Here is a 4,248-nt window from a genome sequence, read left to right on the forward strand (position 1 = left end):
GTAGTTATTTTAGGCTATTGGAAGTGATTTATTTGACGCCCACCATAACTGTTTTTTGCGGCCATGTTGTTATTGTATATCTTCACCGCCTATGTAGACGAATCTCTACCAGATCCATATAGTTGAACAAAAGGTTATTGTTCCCAACCACCAGTATCGTGTAGTCCTCCACCGTCTATGTACACTGTAGTATATACACACATATTGTCTTTTCTTACAGTCTCTGAGCTTGTGCACTCAACCGCTAGGGTCAATACGTATAATCTGACAAAGGGAGAAATTCGGACAATACTGCTTCCCAAGCACACAAAATCTAGCCACATGCCTTCAACCTTATTTTTCCATATTATAATGTTTGAGCAGTTGCAATTTCAATATTGCAATATTTGCGGTATGTTGCTTTGCATGCATGGTCTGTGGCGCGTTACAATATTTCCAGAGTTACATATGTTTATACAAAACCCGCAACCAACCTAAATGAAACAATATAAGGCTCATTTTTGTTTTCACGTATTTACACAGTAAGTTTCAAAACAAAGATAGTTGTGTATTTTTTGTTGTTATTTTACTGCCTTTTATAAACAGCAATTAAACAGTTGGCATGGTATGAAGATTTGGATGAATATGGGGTAATAAATTACCATCATGATATGTTTGCTTTATTTCAAGTTTTTGCAGCAATACCCACTCTTATAAAAAATGTATAATAGCCTAAAATTACCTTATTTCAGTAAATATTGTCAGCATAATAGCGTATTTTGTTGGACCTAGTACATGCAATTGGTTTCAAACATACATTATTTTCTTCTTAAAATGACAACATCCATACGCTTTTTATTCTTTTAAAATTTTAAGTTGATGATGCATGTACAATCATTTTTAGAATTTTCTTAAAGTGGATGAACATCAATTAAAAGATAAGATCTTTATACGCTTCCCATAGTGTTATTGCGTGCTTGGTAATTGATTTATCGGGCCCCAGCATGCATATCATGAAGTCAACAGCTTGATTATGTCAGTACGCACACCAGTTATGAGAATGAAGCTGGGGTCACCGCCTTGAAACGGTCGATGCAAAGCATTGGGGGTTTAAACCGGTTATAGAGCGCTCAACCTCACACTTGGCCCAGCAATATTGATGATACATTTACGTGTAAATAAAATTTAACCTCATAGCATTGTAACTCAAATAAACAATAATAAAAGGGAATTAAAACGCATTCAATTTAATTACCCTTTAATTGCTCAATAGTAGGGAAGATACCAGAGCACCAGAGTTACAACTTTTTGAGGAACGATAAAATAAAACTACGAACAAGTATCAACTACATTCCCTCTTTATAGAAAAAGATTTTAGAATATATCGTCATGAAGTAAATATTTCAGATCATCATCGCGCACATACAGGAAGAAGCAGCAATAATGGGGGTAAAAGATCCATATTGCATAGCTTGGTTGTTTAAGCATCAAATCGCTTATGTTTGCCAACATAAGCTCCCCCAATCTTAATGTAAATTTATGGAGCTTGCTTTGCTTTTACAATTAACAAAGTGTATTTGAGTATTTGCATTTCTATTATATCGACGAATTAATAAACATGAATACGTGAACCAAAAGTCGACATTTCGTACTCAATCATAAAAAGCATATTCAACTTTATATTTATTTTAAGACCATATTTTTATAAACAAAATATAAACACACTATCCTTAGAAAGGCCATAAGAGTTCATAACACACAGCGTAGTCAATCTTCAATGGATCGCAACACCGTGGTTATCAGAGCATCAGACATGCATGAAACGTGCAAAAAATTATACATGTAAATAACAATGGTCATTGGTGGATAGAAAAACGGTAGGAACATGGGCGGCCCACAATATCTTCGACGATACGCTTTCATTTAATTATGTTTACTCAAATTTTGGAAGATGTTTTTGTTTGTAGCAATCTTTTGTGTGATCTTTATGTCCGTTATAATTATGACATACCTTTGATGCTTCTAGTTAACATTTCACTATGTAATTATCAATTCCAAAGGTAGTAGCATTTTGTAAAAGTCCAAAATCAACCACAGCGCTAGGCGAAGCGCTTTACGAATGTCATGTTTATGTCTGACATAATTTTTTTTCGTAACCTAAATTTTAAAATGCCTTGTATCTGATATCGTTCTCTAAACAAGAAACCTTTGCAAGTTTACATAGCGCATTCGTCGTTACAATTACACTGAGTTTTATCTTAATATGACGAAAATGTTGACCAATTGTTGCCAAACATACTGCAAATGGTTTGTTTCTTCATCTCATGCATTATCCATTTTCTGTGTTCGATGGATCTGGAAATGGAATGACTAGCATTCGTTCATTAAGAACCCAGAAAATTTGGATGTATAGCCATTCTGCAGACTGACCCCTTTCTCGGATGCGGCCACTCTCACAATCTGGCCTTCGTTCAAGCGTAGGACGGCTGTATTAGTGGCCATTTGGTGCCCAAACGGATAGAACAACAGCTCTGTTTGCATCTGTCGATCTGCCACCAATGTGAACCACTGTCGACGTTTTTGGAACGATTGCAGTGTTACCGTAAAGAAGTACATACCAGCTCGTGGAACATGGAACGTGCCTAGCAACGGATTGTATGCATTGCCGTCGTTTAACGTCACGTTTTCGAAGATGACGGTTTGGTCTGGACCAAGGTTATCGAGATCGCGCGCTAAGTAGGCGGAAAATGCTACACTAGTGGCGACATTTGTTTGCGTTTGGTCTGCAAATAAAAAACAGCACACAAAATAGACAATACATTCAGTGATTCGTAACACTTATGTTCGTTCCGTCTATAAATAAAACACCAGGTCAGAAAAGAAAATATTAGGTGATTGGTTACCATTATATCCGTATAGAAATGAGGCCAAATAAATTGGAAAATACCGTGTGCTTTGTGACAGTTGTGTCGCCTTTTCACCCTTGACTTCTCCAGCTGTTGAAAAAGCTTGTCCGCTCTGTGCTTCTCCTCAAGAAACATCTGTGTAATATCCCCAACCGTATTCTCTAGGGAAGTCAGCTGTTGAAAGAGCTTGTCCGCCCTGTGCTTCTCCTCAAGAAACTTCTGTGTAACATACCCAACCGTATTCTCTAGTGATGTCAGCTGTTGAAAGAGCGTGTCTGCCCTATGCTTCTCCTCAAGAAACTTCTGTGTAAGATCACCAACCGTATTCTCTAGGGAAGTCAGCCTAAAACTGACCTCTCTTGACAGTCCGTCTTGACCATTACGTATGGCTATGAGCACAAAGATGACAAACACTAACGATGTTAATACTGACCGAAACACAATATTCTGATTCCTGAGGAACCATTTACTAATGCAAGTTATGCACGTCAGTTTCGATGTAGATAATCCTGTATATGTTTCCTTCGTCTCAAATTTTTTTCCTGGATCTACAAATGGCTCCATTGTTTATAGGGACAGCTAAAAAAAATTAACAAAGTTATTGACATGCTTTATAATTATTAAATAATAGCCGTCTATACGCAAAATTTACTTCTGACAGTTACCATTTAAACCAGATAAACTAATATTTGCAAATAATACTACAAGTTATTATCAGTTTGTTTGTTTGCACACGCACTCTCCTTTGATATCACACTGATATGGGATGCGGAAACAAACGATTATCGTTTTCAGAAAACATTAGCCTGGTGATACCGTCTACCAGTGTATTAATCTTTTGTTCTCCAATATAGCTTTTTAAATAACAACATATTGACATTACTTTACCTTTTTAATGCAGACATAACAAATTCAGTTAGATGTGTTGGTGAATTTTTGCTCAGATATCTACTGCGTTCTACATATGGTCAGCCATCATTATATTTTAATGAATGTACCATCTACCGATGTATTATTGATAACCTATATGGATTGTTGCTAGAATACACTTCAGTTTAGACCTTAGCTTAATAGGCATTGGTTAATGTCAGTTAAAGAAAATACAAAGTGGTTTAAATTGTGTATCCTGTATTTAAATATAATATAGTTATTTACATAAAAATGTAGATGAGATAAAATAATATTATTTTTATAAAAACCTTAAACCAGTCAACACAATTAAGTGTTTCCAATTTATTGTTATATTAGTGTATTGTATTGTCCATTTATTGGTATAAAGTTTAAACTAGTAACTTGTGGATGTTTGGAAATATATACCTTAAGCCTTCATAGCTCATGCGCACGTACTTGTAATGTGACTATG

The 4,248-nt window shown here is 35.6% G+C and overlaps 1 protein-coding gene across 1 annotated transcript; it reads right to left on the reverse strand.

Moving 5' to 3' along the window:
* Window positions 1–1,649: 1,649 nt before the first annotated feature.
* Window positions 1,650–3,562, reverse strand: LOC127831018 (heavy metal-binding protein HIP-like). The gene is made up of 2 exons (XM_052355992.1): window positions 2,927–3,562; window positions 1,650–2,762 (listed from the first exon to the last, which is right to left on the reverse strand). The coding sequence occupies exons 1-2, from the start codon at window positions 3,447–3,449 to the stop codon at window positions 2,350–2,352; spliced, it is 936 nt and encodes a 311-aa protein (XP_052211952.1). The 5' UTR covers window positions 3,450–3,562; the 3' UTR covers window positions 1,650–2,349.
* Window positions 3,563–4,248: the final 686 nt, after the last annotated feature.

The sequence above is a fragment of the Dreissena polymorpha genome, chromosome 5 (assembly GCF_020536995.1).
Source record: "Dreissena polymorpha isolate Duluth1 chromosome 5, UMN_Dpol_1.0, whole genome shotgun sequence".
Lineage (NCBI taxonomy): Eukaryota > Metazoa > Mollusca > Bivalvia > Myida > Dreissenidae > Dreissena > Dreissena polymorpha.